This window comes from Carcharodon carcharias, chromosome 6 (assembly GCF_017639515.1).
Source record: "Carcharodon carcharias isolate sCarCar2 chromosome 6, sCarCar2.pri, whole genome shotgun sequence".
Lineage (NCBI taxonomy): Eukaryota > Metazoa > Chordata > Chondrichthyes > Lamniformes > Lamnidae > Carcharodon > Carcharodon carcharias.
Genome location: NC_054472.1, coordinates 150067171 through 150083861, shown reverse-complemented (window position 1 = coordinate 150083861; position 16691 = coordinate 150067171). Strand labels below are relative to the sequence as shown.

Below are 16691 nucleotides of genomic sequence, written 5' to 3'. Positions count from 1 at the left end.
TTAGGCCACTTAAGAGCCTATGTTGTTGGGGGCAGTATATTAGCATGGATAGATATTAGCTAACTAATAGAAGACAGAGTTTGGATAAGGGGGGCCATTTTCAGCATGAAACCTGTAACTAGTGGAGTGCCACAGGGATCAGTGCTGGGGCTACATTTATTTACAATATAAATGACTTGAATGAGGTAAGTGAATGTACTGTCACCAAGTTTGCAGATGACAGTCTACAGTGGGATATTTACAAGTTAAGTGAGTGGGCAAAAACTTGGCAGTTGGAATATACTGTGGGAAAATGTGAGGTTATGCATTTTGGTAGGAAGAATAGAGGAGCTGAAAATTATTTACACAAAGACTGCAGAAGGCTGCAGGACAGAGGGATTTGGGAGTCCTTGTGCATGAATCCCAAAAAGCTAACACAAGTTCAGCATGTAATAGGGCAGACAAATGGAATGTTGGCCTTTATTTCAAAGGGAGTGGAGTATAAAAATAGGGAAGTCTTGCTAAAACTATACAAGGCAATAGTTAGACCACATCTAGAACACTGAACAGTTTTGGTCCCCTTATTTAAGGAAATATATACTGGCATTGGAGGTAGTCCAGATAAGGTTCACTTGGTTGATCCTGGGTATGGAGGGATTTTCTAATGAGGAGAGGTTGAGTAGGTTGGGCCTGTACTATTTGGAGTATATAAGAATGAGAGACGCCTTTATGGAAACAGATTAGGTTCTTAGGGGATTTGACAGGGTAGATGCTGAGAGCTTTTTTGCCCTATGTGGGAGAATCTAGGACCAGAGGGCATAATCTCAGAGTAAGGGGCCACCCATTTAAGACAGAGATGAGGAGGAATTTCTTCTGAGGCAGTGAATGTGTGGAATTCTTTACTGCACAGGGCTATAGAGGCTGGGTTGTTAAGTATGTTCAAGGCTGAGCTAGACAGATTTTTAATCAGTAAGGGAATCGAGGGTCATGGGGACAAGACAGGAAAGTGAATTTGAGGGTTATCAGATCATCTATGATCTCATTAAATGGTGGAGCAGACTTGATGGGCCGAATGGCCTACTTCTGCTCCAACGTCTTGTAGTCTTTAATAGGTACGAAAGATGATGTGAATCAGGAAATGATGGCAAGGGTATATCAAACTTACATTGAAAAGCCCAAAGATTGTTGGAGAAAGAGAGGGAAATTAAGTAGTTGCACAGTTTGAAGCCTTAGGAAAGGAGAAACTGAGGGATCATTCTTAATTCCATCGAAGTTCTTTTTGACAAAAGTTGTTTTGCTGTGAAGCCCAAAACAGCTGGTGCTATAGAATCTGCCCGTTGTACGCTGCAATTTTGATTCCACCTTTAAACAGTAGCAACTTCATAAACAGCTTAGTTGGAATGTTCATGAGTTTGCTTTAATCCTTTGTTCTTTAGTAAATAAGCACTGGAAAAATTTTAACACCTAGGTAATGAAATGCTGAAGGGAAGCTTTATTTTAACTGCAAACTGTTGCACTATAAATTGGTATCTAACAGAGTCAACATCACCAACCTCATAGGTAAAAAGTTCCATGTCATTGCCACTTGCTGCGTTTTTTTAAAAAAAAGCTGCTTTCTCACATCCGCCTGTATGTTCTGCCCAAAGCCTTAAATCTGTGTGCCTGAGTCCTTGACCCATCAGCTAATGGGTGCAGTTTTTCTTTGTCTACCTTATCTAAACATGTCATAATCTTGCATTCCGCTATAAAATCTCCTTTGCTCCAGGTAGAACAGCCCCAGCTTCTCCAACCTTGCAGCTAAATTCCCTTATACCTGGTATCATTTTGGTTAATCTCCTTGGCACCCTCCCAAGGACCTTCACACCAGAACTAGACACTACACTCTAGTTGTGGCCTCACCAGAACTTTACTAAGATTTAGCATAACTTAACTGCTTTTGCGCTCAGGACCCCTGTGGAGCCCAAGATCCTAAACTGTATGCTCTTCTAATTTATTCTCTCAATATGTCATGACACCTTCAAAGATCTAGTGCATGAACTCCCAGGTTCCCCTGTCCCTGCCCTTTAGAACTGTGTCACTAAGTTTTTATTGCTTCTCACTATCCTTTCCACCTAAATGGGTCACTTCACATTTACCTATATTAAATTCCATATGCCACTTGTCTGCGCATTCTGCTAGCTTACCTTATGTTCTGTGGAAATCGATTAGTATCATCCTTGCTGTTTGCCACATCTATAAGTTTGGTATTATGGACGTATTTTGAAATGTTACTCTGTTCCAAAGTGCAGGTTGTCTATATATAAAAGCGGGGAATACCACTGTCTACTTTCCTCCAGGTTTCTCTCTCCACGGATGCTGCCAGACCTTCCAGAGTTTTCTGAATTTATTTCATATCTCAGATTCCCAACATCTACAGCATTGTGCTTTCATTTACATGGTTTGCAGTTTTCTGTCCTTAAATCAATTTTTTTTTTATCCAAGCTGACACTGACACTCCTATTCCATGAGTCTGTTTTGTTGACCAGCCTTTTCTTTCTTCCTTTGAGTACACAATGGCACTGCATGGTGCTGAGGAGCACATTGGAAGTGAAAGCTAAGTTGGGGGATATTAGTAATTCTGTTATGTAGTTCTGATGTTCTAATTAATGAAAGTGAAGCTGGAGTAGTTTGTCAAAATAACCCTAAGTGCTTTAAGACCACTTTCATTTACTATATTTTTACACATCTGTAAATAATGAAAAATATAATTGTTTTTAACACTTTTGTAGATAAAGAGAAAATTCTGAGTGATTAATAGGGGCCTTTTATAGAGCTATATAAGATAATTAATTGCCTGGAGGGAGGCAGTGGTAATCCAGAGACTCAGGGATCTGGGTTTGAATCCCTCTACAGCAGATGGTGGAATTTTAATTCGATAAAAATCTGGAATTAAAAGTCTAATGACCACAAAACCATTGTTGTAATTACCCATCTGGTTCACGAATGTCCTTTAGGGAAAAAAATCTGCAGTCCTTACCTGGTCTGACCTACATGTGACTCCAGACCCACAGCAAATATGGTTGACTCTTAACTGCCCTTGTTCAGAGGGCATTTAGGGATGGGCAATAAATGCTAGCCTAGCCAATGATGCCCACATCCCATGAATGAATGTAAAAAAAAAAAATGTTTTATGGCACAGTAAATGGGAACCTTGATGTTTGATGGGAGAACATGTTAGTTCCCTGGCGTATGGCACCACATCATTACATTTGTGATCTAAGCGTCTGTTATTCTTTTACAACATAGGAAAGAGAAAGCTAAAGGATAATCTTCACAACACTGCTGAGTGCTCCCAGCACTATGGATTGATTGACAATGAGTACAAAAGCAAAATACTGCAGATTTTGGATATTGAATTTAAAAACTGAAAATGCTAAGCAGGTCTAGCAGAGAGAAAAACACAGTTTTAGGTGTGTGACCTTTCATCAGAATTGTGAAAGTTAGAAATATAATAGGTTTTGAAAAATGAAATGGGGAAGTATCAAAGGAAGAACAAGCTAAGATAGCATAGAGGACAGGAGCGATTAACTGACAAAAGGTTTCATGGTGCAAGACCAGAGAAATATTAACATGATAGGTAAAGAAATGAGAGATGTTTCTGGCAGAGGTGCGAATGGCAGGGTAGCTGTAGTCCAAATACAGAGTAAAAAGAAATGAGGAAAAAAAGCAAAGAAATTCAAAATAAAATGAGTGCCGAGGTTATGAACCAAACTTGTTGAACTCAAAGATAAAAACAAAAAAAACTGCGGATGCTGGAAATCCAAAACAAAAACAGAATTACCTGGAAAAACTCAGCAGGTCTGGCAGCATCGGCGGAGAAGAAAAGAGTTGACGTTTCGAGTCCTCATGACCCTTCGACAGAACTTGAGTTCGAGTCCACAGTTCCATTTCATCCTTTGCCTCATCCAGCACTTCAACAAAAACTTTATTTTCCTTTAAGGTTTGAAGGGTCATAAGCTTTAATAGTTCATGGGTACCAACACCCATCTGGATCCTTCTTGCCCTCCACTTCCCTCTGACTCCATTCCTTCTTTGAATGATTTTCTGACTCGAACTCAAGTTCTGTCGATGCTGCCAGACCTGCTGAGTTTTTCCAGGTAATTCTGTTTTTGTTGAACTCAATGTTGAGTCCAGAAGACCCAGTCAAAAGGTGAGAACTGCTCCTCGAGCTTGTATTGAGCTTCATTGGAACACTAGTAGGCTAAGCTCAGAGTGGGTACAAGTGGGCGAAGTAAAATGGCAAGTTCGGGGTCACACTTGCTGAAGGAATAGAGGTGTTTGAAAGGAGCTGGTCCACAAGTTTGAGGGCCCTGTCAACCACAGTGGTTGGGGGATGGTGGGTGGGAAGGGAAGGGGAATCCTTGTTGAGGGAAAAAGAAAGTTATCAGAAGGTCACGTTGTCCAAACCGATGCAATGCAGAATAGATTGGAGTCCTTACAGAAAATGGGGTGTGAAGAAATGTGATCAAGGTAACTAGAGTCAGTGGGTTTATAGTGAATATTGGTTGATAGTCTATCCCCAGAAATGGAGGCAGAGAAGTCGAGGAAGGCAAGGGTCAGAATGGACTGTGTAAAGGTGAGAGAAGGCTGGAAAATTGAAGCAAGTTGATGTTTTCCACTTCTGGGTGTAAGCAAGAAAGGGCACTGGCAGTCATTAATGTACTGGAGAAAGAGGTGACAGAGGGTGCCTGAGAGAGACTGAAACAAAGAATGTACCACATCCCATGAAAGGGATGGTGCAACTAGTAACCATGCAGGCACCCAGAGCAACACCCTTCATTTCGGTGAAGAAGTTGTTTAATATATGAACAAATTCAATTAGAGGAAGGTGGTGGTGGATGGGGACTGGTTGACCTTCAAGTAAGAAGAGAGAACTCTTACCTCCATCCGCCACCACAATGGTCTGTAGAGGTATTGGATATTCACTTTAAAAAGGAGACAGTTAAGGTTAGGAAACTGGGGAAACCATTAGTGACAGAGGGCAGTGGAAGAGACTGGACAGGGGAGAAAAAAAGGTTGAGACCAGAAGAAATTAGTTCAGTAAGGCAGGAACGGGCTGAAACAATGGGTAGAATTTAATGTCTCCCTCCTCTGAAGTGAGTTTCAAGGTTGGGGTTGGCCGTTTGATAGGGCAGGAGGGTGAGGAGTAAGGACCCTGCCATTTTCCTGCTTCCCCAAACCCTGATAAAGTCCTGGGTGGGTGGCCTTACTGTCCGGATGCCAATAATTTTCCATTTAAGGACATCAACCAGTGGCTTGCCGTGTGGGGATATCAACAAGCAAACTGTCAGGCTTGCCTGCAGCCTTGTTGGGCTGAGGGAGGGGTTCCTTTGTTCAAAGGCACTCCATACCTGATCAATGGACCCAGCTTAGGGAAGTCGAGCTCAACCCTACTATCTCTCCCTCGCTGGAGACCCCCTCTGAGCAACTGCCACCCCATCCTCACTTTGCTTTCTCCAGAAACCCTTGGTGAAGATCCTGATGAATTACTGGCACCAGCTACTGCTACTAGGCTACAGGCAAGCCTGACAGTTTGCCTGTTGGTATCCCCACATGGGGAGCTGCTGGTTGACATCCTTTAGTGGGAAATTATTGGCATCCGACAGGAAGCCTGCCCACCCAGGACTTAATCAGGGTTTGGGGAAGCGGGAAAATGGCAAGGTCCTTGCTCCTCACCCTCCCCCCCACCCCATCAAACGGCCAATCCCTACCTTGAAACTCCCTTCAGGGAGGGAGGCGTAAATTCCACCCAATGTTTCAGCCCGTTCCTACCTCACTGAGCTGATTTCTTCCGGCCTCAACTTCTTTTTTCTCCCCTTGACCAGTCTCTTCCCCTACATCTCTGACTCTTCCACTGCCCTCTGTCACTAATGGTTTCCCCAGTTTCCTTACCCAACTTTCTCCTTTTTTAAAGTGAATGTCTAAAACCTCTGCAGACCATCAGTGGGGGATGGAGCTAAGAGTTCTCTCTTCTTACTTGAAGGGCCAACCAATCCCCATCTGCCACTACCTTCACTTGACTGAATTTGTTCATATATTAAACAGCTTCACCCAAATAAAGGGTGTTGCTGTGGGTACTAGTTGCACCATCCTTTTCATGGGATATGTGGTACATTCTTCATTTCAGTCCTTCTCAGGCACCCTCTGTCACCTCTTTCTCCAGTATTCCCGATATTGCTGAGATTAGAAAGCTCCCAGTCTCTGGTTGGCAGCTCTTGGGGATGAGATTTCCAGTCTACTGGGGGAAGTGCAGCAATTAAATGTCTCCCATGGAGCCGGGAACATTGCCAATTAGGGACTTCATTCCCTCAAGGCTCCCGGAGATCCACTTTTTCTGGCAGGCTCCCCACTGGCTGTATTAAATTCTGTCTAATGAGTTGACTAGGCCAGTCCTGCTTGTGGATTTTGAGAAGGAGGTAGAAACGGGCTGTTTAGGGTAGGGGGACTGAGGTTGGAGGTACTGGTGATAAATGCCCCCATAGAGGATGAGGTCAGTGACACTCCTGGAAAAAATGGCTTGACATTCAGTCGTGGGGTCATAATCCAAGGGGAGATGGGGAAAAGTATCAGAGAATCGACATTTGCCCTCTGCTCAGTAGAAGGCATTACACCAGACAATAATAGTTATCAAACCTGTCAACAGGTTTGATTACTATGTTAGGGTGGGACCTGAGAGAACAGAGCGCTGCAAGTTCAGAGGGAGATAGATTAGAGTGAGTGAGTGAGAGGAGCAGAGAAATTGAGACGGTCAGCATTATGCTGGCCGTTCTCAATGAAAAGATCAAGAGAGGAAGAAGGGGGAGGGAGGGGTCCAGGTGGAGGGGGAATTCTGAAGAGGGTTAAAAATATTTGCTTAGCAAGGGGAAAACACCTGGCCAAATAAGTGTGCACAGAGGTGAAGTCATGCCGAGCTCAAACTTCAATGGGGTGGAGACACAAGGGGATGAAGTTGAGGCCTTCACGAAAGTTAGATTGTTCTGGGTCAGAGAAGGTGAGGTCTCTAAAACACAGCAAGGGGTGATATTCAAAGAAGGAATGGAGTCAGAGGGAAGTGGAGGGCAAAAGGATCCAGATGGGTGTTGGTACCCATGAACTATTAAAGCTTATGACCCTTCAAACCTTAAAGGAAAATAAAGTTTTTGTTGAAGTGCTGGATGAGGCAAAGGATGAAATGGAACTGTGGGCCATGACTGCTTTGAAATAGCGGGTCAGTCTGCTGAAGAGAGAAGTCAAGAGCATGCATGTGGTGTATGTGGCATTGATTGTGGATCTCAAGGTCTGTCAAGAACAATGGTTTGAGGAATATGATGAATGCTTAGGAGATATCTGTAATTATGAGTATATCCACAACATGGAGGGTGGAATTTCAGTTGGAATCCACATGGAATAAGTTGGAGCCAGAGACAGTTGCTGAGGAAAGAGATGTTGCTGTGAAAGAAATTTGGTGGATAGCTGATAAAACACAAGAATTGAACTAGAAATCCATGAAGGTGAACAAGATAGTCCAGTGGAAATCCCATTGGAGAGAACAGAATATTTTCAAAGTGGGAATTCTTGGAAGAGAAATGGCAGTGAATTAAACGCTAATATAAAAGCAAAATAAATTTTAAAGAATATGTTATACACTATGTTGACAATGAGTGACCTGCCCTCAGCTGTGCATGACACCCACTGAAAAGGGGGAGAAATAAAGGGATTTGTGCTCTCTATAAAAAGCTAGTATGTACTAAAATGCATGAAAAAAGCATCCCTTGATGATAGATTATAATTTCAATAAAGTTCATAATGAGCCTGATTATGTACAATGTTAAATAAATTCTTCATTCATTACTATCTTGTACCTTCCATTTATTGTCTATCAATCAGACTATTATATCACTGCTCCAAGTGTCTGTTATATTTAAAAATGTCATCTTTCCCCCTAGAAATTTGAAGAAGGAGCTGAATGACATAAGATTTGAATTTACTCCAGGTAGAGGTAAGATGTTCCTCCACTTTTACTTCTCATTTTTAATTTCATGCTTCAGGTGAGGGATCTCAATGTTGGGAACCTGCTGTCATTATTGAGGATTTATGGATTAGCTATGTTCCTTTACTCTGCCCCACTAAGGTGTCTTAATCCCAGCCCCAGGAGAAATACTACTGCAGCAACATGTTTCCATTCCCCACACACCCAATCAACCTTTTGGCTGCAACTCTCAATCTGTGACGAGCAGTGCACAGGTTTGGGATATGAAGCTACACACACATGACACTGAAATCCAAAACGCCAATAAAAAGGTTACCAATTTAGGAGTTTGGATGACTCGGTGTGATTTTTTTTTTTGGTCACCTTGTACTGTGGGAGGCATTGCATTATTGATATGCTCCTGGCCAGCATCCTTGATTGCTACTGCATAGCTAGATGATAGGGATACTGCTCAAAGTAACTAAAGCTTAGTTACTAAACTGACTTCTCTCTGTTTTAACACCTCCATAGAACAGCATAACTAAGACTCGAAACAACTTTGTACATAGTGGTGGGCATAGCCATCTGGTACTCTGTGCTGACTATACTTAGATTCCACAAGATTCTTAGATTCTGAATGTTCCTGAATTGTGATGCAGCTTTGTACCATCCCCAAGTGTAATTCTGAATATTGCCTGAAAGCCCCATATTGTGACAGCTTTATAAAATGTACTGAGCCAGCTGTTCTGCAATCCTCAACATCCTTTTAAATGTCTTTTTAATAAACATCAGTTCACCCAGACCATTGTTGAAATGACTGGAGTTAATAAGTAGATAAACTAAGTCACTACATAGTAATGACCTTCCAAACCAAAAGCATACCTTGTTGAAAAGGGCTTGCCTTTCAGGGTGCTGAATATTAAGAATTGGCACATTGCTTTCTAGATAATTCCAATTGTTTTGGAAGTTGGCTGATGGTGACATTTATTACTTTTTTTTTCTGAGCTGTCCTTATTCTAATTCCCACCTTTTCATTTTCTCCATGTTCATCATTGCATTGCCTCACTCTTACCCTATCCTAATACCTTGCTATCTACCAATCTAGTACTATTTGCATCTCTCAATTCTCTGTAAACCTTGTTTCTCCTCTGTTACCTCCAGGTTCCCAGATCCCTGTTAGTTTAAAAGCACTCATAAACCTACAAGGACCTTGAACCCGGCTCTATTCAGGTGCACCTGTCTGGACTGTACATACCTCTTCTCTCTCAGAATCCATCTAAATGTCCAAGGAATCTGAAATCCTCCCTCCTTTCCAGCCACACATTCACCTGCTCTATCCTTCTATTTCTGTACTCACTAGTGCATGACACCAAGAGTAATCTAGAAGATACCAACTTTAGGTCCTGCTTTTGCTAGTCTCCTTCCTAGTTCTCCAAAATCTACCTGTAGGATCTCACCCCTCTTTCTACCTATGCACTGATATAGACCACAACCACTGAGTGTACATCCCCCCCTCCTTCAGTGTCTTCAGCTGCTCCGTGACATCCTTGACCTTGGATTAAATTGTCTGGATACTTGAGTTCCACACTGAGCAGTACTAACCCATCCATTGATAAAGGCAAAAATATCTTTCATGTCAAACACAAGTACATAATATGGAGTTCAGATTATAGACAATCACTAAAATTTTTAAATAGGTGTAACGCATTGACCAGCTGTAATTAACAAGTTCATACATTTTCTGGCAGATACAGCAGATGGTGTTTCTCAAGAACTTGTGTCTGCGGGCCTGGTTGATGGAAAAGACGTAGTAATAGGTAATTATTGCCAAGACTGCACTGTATAGTTTCTGAATTTGAAGAATCTTTTGGGAGATATTCTGTCGCGCAGCCTGTCATACTGGATACAATATTGGACTAGTAATCCAGCGACCTGCACTAATAATACTGAGAATGTAAGCTCGAATCGCACCATGGTACTTGATAACTTGAATTTTGCTCTGAAATAAAGGAAGTGAAAAGCTAGTATTAATAAATGTGATTGTGAAGCTATTGGGTTGTTATAAAAACCCACCACTGCCTTCTCAAGATATTAGAGCGTCTTAGTTGGTTGTGGTCTCTTTTGATGCAAAGTGCTATCTCAGAACAAACTCAGTAAATAATAAATCAGGATAGATTCACTATTAGTACGGTTAGGATTAATCTTAGGGGTTTAAATTTCTTGAATATATTTTTCAAGTATAAATGATTAAATATTTAACTTATTTTTAATTAGTTGCAGCAAATCTACAGAAAATAGTGGATGAACCAGCTGCAAATAGATCTGTCACTTTCAAATTGGTGAGTATAACTTTTCTGTACTAGTTTGAGTCACTGTTCACTGATGTTTCAGATTCAGGAAAGGATATAGATATGTCCATTGCAGGATTTTAATTTGAGACATGTACATGCTTGGAAGTCAGTTGGAGCCCTCAGTAGGCTTGGTCTCCCTTATGTCTAAAACATAAGAACATAGGAACAGAAGTAGGCCATTCAGCCCATTAGGCCTGCTCCAACATTCGGTTAGAGCATGGCTGATCATCTACCTCAATGTCACTTTCCTGCACTATCTCCATATCCCTTGATGTAATTTGTCACCAAAAGTCTATCAATTTCTGTCTTGAACGTGCTCAATGCTTGAGCTTCCACAGCTCTCATAATTAGTATTGACAATATACTTAGTAAGGCAGGAAATCAGGTTTCGTTTACAGGGATGATTTTTAATTTTGGATATACAATTTACAAGTTGGGTGATTGTGCTGTCGTATTTGTTAGATTTTCACAAGTACATTTGAGGTGTGGATGTAGTAAAAGAGGCATATTGGATTAGAGTAGATGTTGCACTGTGGAGTTGGCACTGGGGTACAGGCAGCAATACACCCCATTGTGTATTTTCTGTCATTAGTTAATTGTACATTTTTGCTTACTCTTTGTTTTCTAACTACATTGCTGCTTGCTATGTTCTTTATACGTACATGTTCTTGCAGCAAAATCCTGCTGTTTACCTGGAGAAGCATGGAGCAATAAGACGAATTGGCACATGTTGATCAGTCAGCAGTTGCTGACAGTAATTTCAGCCAGGTGCTGAATGATCTGTTTTATGCTGGGTGTTTGACAAGTTGAGATGAGGTGGCACTGATCTCATTTCATTGCTCAATCTGAGCGTGCTTGGGGTGTGTTTTTGTGCTGCAAATTCACAGTGTAGGATTATTGAATTTTGGGCTTTGAGATGTTGTGAAAGTCAGAATAACATTTTGACAAGACAGCAGAACAGACTTTCTCCTCCAACTCCCATCGCCTCAGTATTCTAACCATTCATTCATAAATGTTCAAAAGCTTTATCTGATTAGAAGTAAAATAATTTTGTTCCTAATTTGCAGTTACCTGACTTTTATTGTTTTTTTGGAATCTTCCTATACTATGTGCTTTCCCGCAACCCCTCCCCCCCTGATGGGCGAGGTTGTGGCAGAATGGTATTTTCACTGGGCTGGTATTCCAGAGTCTCAGGGTAATGCCCTGGGGACCCGGGTTCGAATACCACCACGGCAGATGGTGAAATTTGAATTCAATAAAAATCTGGAATTAAAAGTCTCATGATAACCACAAAACCATTGCCAATTGCCGTAAAAACCCATCTGATTCACTAATGTCCTTTAGGGAAGGGAATCTGCTGTCCTTACCTGGTCTGGCCTACATATGACTCCAGACCCACAGCAACATGGTTGACTCTTAAATGCCCTCCGAAAAGGGAGCAATTAGGGATGGGCAATAAATGCTGGCCTAGCCAGTGATGCCCACATCCCATGAACAAATATTAAAGAAGATAAAAGGACTGTCTATGTAAACCTTTCTAGGTGCCAAGTGTTGATAGAAATGAGCCTAATCATTCAATGTGGAGTATGTTTAGCTTTCATTTGGTAGAAATTAAGCCTTCTGTTATGATCCATACAGTTGGTAAAGCGGCATTATTTAAAAACCCCAGAGGGAAACTTTAAACAACTGTCATAACCTATAATTTTTAAGTGTTATGTTTGAGATGCGACACTAAACTCAGGAATCAGACCACTAGTTCTCGAGGTTTTACATTAAACTAAATTAAACATTTTATTAATTTACACATGTTACAATATATATACACATGGCTACAAATTACTATCATAACTTTTAACAAATTCCCAAACTAATCTTCATTAAGGCAACAGCAACCCATAGACTTAACCAAACACCAGACAAAGCATTTTCACCTTACAAATTCAAAATGAGGTTCCTTTCACTGTGGAGCCAGTTGGAAGGCTTGCAGCTGCCTTTTGATTTTACATTGCCTCTGCCTGCACACCCGAAAACTACTGAAGATATACCTACCAGCCCCATTGAATGTTAATTCTCATTGTGTCAGCAACCTCTTTGACTTTCACCTTTTAACAATGAAGACCCTTCCATAGTACTAATTTTATTAGTAATATAAACATATTGCTTGGTAGCTGCTACACAGGTGTCAAATTTTCACCCCACTTCTTGAATGCTCTATTCAAAAAATGCAAATGCACGCTATCTCTCTTACATATCAAAAACTAGTACATATCAAAGCACCCAGACTAGCTGGCTTTAATCCAATTAAGACAAACCCATAGACTAAACTCTAAAAGAAAAATATCATGTACATTAATAGCTTCACCATTGTTAAGAATCTGGACCCTCACTCTGTCTCATCAGTTCATGAATCTCCCACAAAATATATAAAATAAAAATTCTGACCTAGCTTTTTCTTCTTCTTGCCCAAAGGGCCTGACTTAGGACAATGAAACTAATTGTTGATCACCATTGGCGGCCACTAATGGCGCCTTCTGCCCAAGTGTTGATTGTTTTGCAGGGAAAGTTCTCTGCTTCTGTCAACTCAACTTCTCTACTTCCCCAATTGCCATATATTTTTCTGAATGACTGCAATACACCACTTAAGTGACCCCTCATTATGTGGAAACATGGACCATTAATGGATGTATGCTTTTTCATTCCTAGGTGGCATTTTAGTCAGCAAGCCTCTAAAAGAATCATAACTGTTAAGCATGTAAAATTGGCAGTTTGTATCAAGTCTGTGCCAGTGTTTCTACCACCTGGTCTAATTCTACTCAGTAAATTGCTTGACCTTCATGCACACTGACTCATGCACACTGACCTTCCAGCGAGGTTCGCCATTTGATTTCAAATTCATGATTGGGAACTTGGAATGCTGATAGCTTTCCCATCCTGATGACAGGGGTAGTCAGACTGCTTGGAGCAGCCTGACTAATACTGTACTGGCTGAAATTAACTAACTCAACAAAGATTACGAAATGAACTAGGGACTTGCTGTTCTCCATGGCTCAAAAACAGAACTTAGTATAATGCTAGACAATCTCCCATAGCAATGAATACAAGAGTTTCAAGACCAAATGTAGCCTTCGGGCAAAGAAGGGTTAGAGCAAGATGTGCAGAGGTAACGGAGTCCCCATTTTGAAGACTGACCTTCTGTCCTTATATCAAAATAATGTATAAAATACTTACAGTTAAATGACAAAACTGAGGGCAATGTTTTTGGGTTGATAAGGAGCGTGGCACTCAGCCTGCCGTACGGGTTGAGTTCGAAGATGCGGAACTAAAGTGGTTGGACAGTGCAGTTACATTCTAAAGGTTTCCGTAGGCAGTTGCCATTATAAATGTCACAGGAATTTATATTGGGAAAATGACAGCAAGTTCATGCATGTGTACCTTTTTTAATGTTATTGATATTAAAGCATATTTTTTTGATCCACAGGCTTCCGGTGTTGAAGAATCAGATATTCCTGATGATGTTAAACTCATAGGATTTGCACAACTTACCATTAGTTAAGTCACACTACAACAAATAAAAACCTGCTGACCCCATCTGTGAATAGGTATCTCACTGGTGTTGGCCTGAGGAAACTTGTACTGCCAAAGAGTGATGACGTTGCCCGTAGAAGTTGCAGCATTTAAGTCTGTCTCCCCGCCCCTCTTGCCCTGTGACAAAGAATTGACAAATAGAAAGTGAATTGAGCATTTGCTTGCAGTACCCTAACAATGGAATAATCGCCATCAGGAGCTTTCCAGAGCTTTCCAGCTTGCAGATTTCTCACAAGATAAGGGGTGCCCTCTGTAGGCGAACTGCAGAATTGTCAGCTCTCACCTATTTTCCCTCATCGTTTCTCCCCCACTGCCAACACCCTTTTTTAAAATTGCCTTATTTTTTGACACAGCTTTACTGATCAGCTATAGAAAAAAACCTCTTCCCCGTGGTACTCGAGAACTAGTGCAACAGATGAAAAAATTGAGATTGCCGTAACTCATTCTTAACTTGTGATTAGTTTTCATTAAGCACCCGCTTTACAAAGATTAAAATGAACTTAAGAGCAATGCTGATGTTTTTTTTTTTAAAGTGAAGTTCATCTGATTTGTACTTTTCAAAGGGCTGCAACCCAAGAATAATGGGCTGCACGTCTGGTTTTTTTTTTGTTTGCGTTTACTGCGCACTAGAACTACCCGGGCACATCATTAACTGCCTTTGACATGATCTAAAGTAGTTTTATTTTGTTTATATATGGTAATGATAAAACCGGAATATAAATATTAATGAGAAAGAAATCACTGAGGGTGAAGCCATTTCTTTTCATTTTTTCATTTATATAATATAACGTATTATGACACAATCTGTAGCCCACCTTTATAATCTGCAGATGGAGTGTGCATTTTAAAAAAAAAAATTGACCCTGCAATTGGTTTATTCTTCTCCTAGTACCAGTGTGAGAAGTTCGTATTAAGAGGAAAATTTTTTGAACTGTCAGATCTTTTAGTACAAAAATAAATTTAAAAATTTCAGCTGCTGAACAGCCAATTGTATCTTGTAATTCTCTTCATAGATTGAGAGTGTCCTGTTAGACTTCTGCGATGTCCTGTAGCTTTGAGTAAGACCACATGTTGGTTTGTTAAACTTGCTTCTTGGGACTCATCTTTCGGTTGCAAAATGAAAATATGAAATATGCAACATTAAATAAGCTCCAGTGCAATATTGCGCAATGTATTGGTACTATACAAAGGATCGCACATAAGCCAATACACCTTAAAGTTGCACTATAATATTCCAGTGTGATCCTCATAACCCATTACTCCAAACCCCCCTCACCACTGATGGATCTGCAGTGTGTCACCCTGGTGCCAAACTGTCTCAAATACCTCTAAGTTTGAGCAGGATGCGTAATCAAATTGTTGATTTTTTTTTTTCCTTTCAATTCAACGTAGTTTGAGAATTTTGCATGCCCACCATTCATGCTTTACCAAACTTTCAGTGACAACACTATCCTGAATGCAACAAATTAGTCTTGTGATACTATTTGCATAGGAAATGCAATAGAGACCCTGTATAGCATCAGTCAGCACTTAATGGAAGAGCAGACAAAGTTGGTTATATTGCCTTGTAGAACACTTGCTGCCTTGTATTGCACATTTTGGGCGGGCCCATCAGTTTGAGGAGGTAGGTGAGGCTTGAGCTTTCCATGAATGTCTCAATTCATTAAACAAAATTCTAAAAATTGAGACACTTTGTTGCCTTTAAAAGGTTTTCAAACTTTTCTATATAAATGACCCCTGTGCTACCCCCCCTTCCCCCGCAACCCCCACTGCCACCCTGCAATTATTAACACATCCAAGGGAATTCCTGTCCTAACTTCTGCAGCACTGTCAGCTACCAGAAGAGCAATGCTAACATTAGACAAAATAATGTGCTTAGTCATACTTAAAGCTGAGAAGGGCTTTTAATCTATCTTAATTCATCCACCTAGGAAGATCCTACAGTTTCCTTTACCAATTGCTGCATCAAATTTTCTTAATTGATTCCAAGTTATTCACCAGCCTGTCTGGAATTCCATTCCAAGTGTTGGTCTCACTGAATGAAGATCTATTTCCTGATACTGGTTCCAAATTTATCTTTCATTAGTTTGACCTATGCCCTTTGTTCTACGGTCATAATTTCGAGCAATATTTCCCACTTACTTTTTCTAATCCTTCAGCCATCTTAGATGCTGCTATAAAGTCGCCTTTCCTCTCTGACTGAAAATCAAGTGCAGAATAAAATCCAGAATTGTTCAGGAGCAGAGTTCATGGGCTGTTGTACACCCAGCCTCTGATGGACACAAACCTGATGACCATGTGGACCCCAGTTTGAAAATATACACATGAAAGGAAAGACTTATGGAGGAGTAACTGGAGCCACATAATCACATAGTTAAGTTGATTAGACTTGTGGTGCTTTTGAAATACTTTTGAAAAACAATCAACTTGAAATTTGAAAGGGATGCCTATAAGAGGCAGGTACTTTTCAGAATAACTGCACTTAAACTTGATTGATAAATTGTACTACTGTGTAAATATTACATATGTTTTTTATCATTTTAAAATTACTAAGTCTTTCACTGTTGGCCTTGGTATCCATTCAGTGGCTTTTGAATAATTTGAGAATATGAATTTTGGCTTTAGCAGGGAACCTGTTTCAATTTGTCTTCCAGCACATGGGAATTATAGGATCTTTTACATGACCCACCTGCATGATTTTTAACAACTTTCTCTTTTTTCTAAGTCTGTATAGACATAGCATTAGTTACTTTATTAATATATATCTATTAACTGGGACTGAAGACTGC

General features: G+C 40.5%; 1 protein-coding gene across 3 annotated transcripts in view; it reads left to right on the top strand.

The window, feature by feature from the left end:
* The window catches only part of oxsr1b (oxidative stress responsive kinase 1b), a 250226-nt gene extending 235343 nt beyond the window's left edge, over positions 1-14883 (top strand). For 2 of the 3 annotated variants that reach the window (XM_041189580.1, XM_041189579.1), the window contains 4 exons: positions 7944-7996; positions 9715-9783; positions 10241-10305; positions 13796-14883. In XM_041189580.1, coding sequence (XP_041045514.1) covers positions 7944-7996; positions 9715-9783; positions 10241-10305; positions 13796-13870 — 262 coding nt within the window. In that variant the 3' untranslated portion in view covers positions 13871-14883. Of the gene's footprint in view, positions 1-7943; positions 7997-9714; positions 9784-10240; positions 10306-13795 lie in introns of those variants that run through there. The other variant, XR_005943301.1, reaches the window with a different exon arrangement.
* The last annotated feature ends 1808 nt before the right edge of the window (positions 14884-16691 follow it).